General features: G+C 38.3%; 1 protein-coding gene across 1 annotated transcript; it reads left to right on the top strand.

The window, feature by feature from the left end:
* The first annotated feature begins 264 nt into the window (after window positions 1-264).
* Window positions 265-1725, top strand: LOC129616888 (uncharacterized). Its single transcript, XM_055532394.1, has one exon. It carries the CDS (start codon window positions 265-267, stop codon window positions 1723-1725), a length of 1461 nt encoding a protein of 486 aa, XP_055388369.1.
* The last annotated feature ends 707 nt before the right edge of the window (window positions 1726-2432 follow it).

Here is a 2432-nt window from a genome sequence, read left to right as displayed (position 1 = left end):
TTGTGATAGATCTGCATGATTGGCAGGATTATACAGTAGGCCAGGTAGCGGAAGAGCTCTTAAAGAGCCAACGGTAGCGGTCAAGCCTCATAGAAGGTTACTGTCTTCGTGTCAGGTGGCAACCGACGGTAAAAAAAACACATAAACCAAAACAAATATCTCCTAATTATGAAGTACAACAAAAATAAGAAAATGGTAAAAACTAGGGCGTCCCCCATAAGCGACGAAAATGAAAAAGAATACAAAAAGAATTGCAATAAAAATATGAATGCTAAAGCAAACGACTCGAAATACTTAAGAGTAGCGATATGGAATCTTGGGTCGCTAACCGGACGCTGTGCCGAATTGGCAGAAGTATTAGGTAGAGGACGAGTACATATTGCATGTATTCAAAAAACAAAATGGGTGGGGGCGAAATCTCGAGATATTGGAGGTGGTTATAAACTATACTACTATGGAGAAAAAACTAAAACCAACGGAGTAGCAATAGCTGTAAACAGGGACCTACAAGAACGCGTAGTTAGTGTAAACAGATACACAGATAGAATTATGTCAATTAAAATAATGTTGAATGATTCCGAAAGGTTGAATATTTTTAGTGTGTATGCACCGCAGGCAGGTAATGATGAAAATACAAAAGCAGATTTTTGGGAAGAACTCCATCACCACCTGCAAGGAGTTCTGGCATCAGAAATGAAAGTTGTTTGTGGTGACTTAAATGGACACCTTGGACGAGAAAATCAACAGTACAGCAAATGGCATGGCGGTTATGGCTACGGGTTGGAGAATGCACAAGGAAGGGACATACTGGAACTGGCGTCAGCTTTTAATCTAGCTATACTCAATACCTATTTCAAAAAGAAAGACGAGCACCTTGTAACATACAAAAGTGGAAGTAACTGTTCTCAAATAGATTACATACTGCATGACCGTACGAATGTGAAAGCCTGTAAAGATTGTAAAGTTATACCAGGGGAATCACATACTAGTCAGCATCGAGTACTGATAGCCGATTTTAGATTCAACTTTCAAATCCGAAGAGTAAACGTGAAAAGAAATGCAAAAATTAAATGGTATAAGTTAAAAAGAAATTCACGATTTACTGAAGAAATAAGAAACTACCTTGAAATTGATATAAAACATATAGAAGAAACAGAGACTATGTGGTCAAAATTTGAAAGTTTCTGTTTTAAGAGGGCACAAGAAAACCTTGGTCTTTCTAAAGGACCACTTCAATCAAAAAATGAGACATGGTGGTGGAGCGATGAGGTTCAAAAAACGATCAAACAAAAGAAAGAACTGTTTAAAGCTTGGCAGAAAACTAAGAAGGACGAAGACCATATGAAGTATAAGAAAGCGAAGAAAGAATCAGCCAAGGCGGTTAGCATCGCAAAGGAAATAGCGTTCGAAAAATTTTATGATAGTCTAGACACTCCTGAAGGTGAGAAAGGTATATATAAAATTGCAAAGCAAAGAAACAACAGCACTAAAGACATGAGATGTGTAAAATATATAAAGGATGAATCAGGCAATACCCTAACGAACGAAGAAAGTATCAAAAAGCGTTGGGAGGAATATTACTACCTACTTTTAAATGATGAGTTTGAGCATGCTGCAATTGAACCAGCACCGAGAGTTGAAGGAGCGGCACGCCAAATTGATGAGGACGAAGTTAAGGAAGCCGTCTCAAAAATGAAAAACAATAAAGCAACTGGACCAGACTAAATACCATCAGAAGTTTGGAAATGTGAGGATGACGTGGGAATCAAGTGGTTAACCATATTATTTAATAAAATCCTTGAAGATAAACGTATGCCAACCAGTTGGAGAAAAAGTCATATGATCCCAGTTTTTAAAGAAAAGGGCGATGTACAGTCTTGTCAAAATTATAGAGGTATAAAACTAATGACCCACACGATGAAAATATGGGAGAGAGTGATAGCATCCAGAATCGATAGAATCGTGACATTAACACCTAACCAGCGGGGATTCATACGAGGTGGATCAACAATTGATGCTATACAAACACTAAGAATAATCACCGAGAAATTTAGAAGCAGGAAAGAAAATCTCCATATGGCGTTCATTGACCTTGAAAAAGCTTTCGATCGTGTGCCCAGAACGTTGCTGTATGAGGCGATGCGGTCTCACGGAATTATTGAAAAATACGTTAGCGTAGTAAAGGATATGTATGATGACTGTACCACTCAAATCAAAACATCGGTCGGCATTACCCAACCGTTCAAAGTAGAGGTTGGTGTACATCAAGGTTCAGCTCTCAGCCCTGTGCTATTTAACATAATACTTAATCACATATCAGCTAATGTCCAAAAACCTCTCCCATGGAATATACTTTATGTAGATGACATTGCACTGGTCGAAACTAGTAGAGAAGACCTGGAAAGAAGCCTCAACATGTGGAATTCAGTTCT

The sequence above is a fragment of the Condylostylus longicornis genome, unplaced genomic scaffold (genome assembly GCF_029603195.1).
Source record: "Condylostylus longicornis isolate FDR11 unplaced genomic scaffold, ASM2960319v2 ptg000308l, whole genome shotgun sequence".
Taxonomy (NCBI): Eukaryota; Metazoa; Arthropoda; class Insecta; order Diptera; family Dolichopodidae; genus Condylostylus; species Condylostylus longicornis.
The sequence above is the reverse complement of the archived record's forward strand: the minus strand, read 5'-3'. Positions and strand labels throughout refer to the sequence as shown.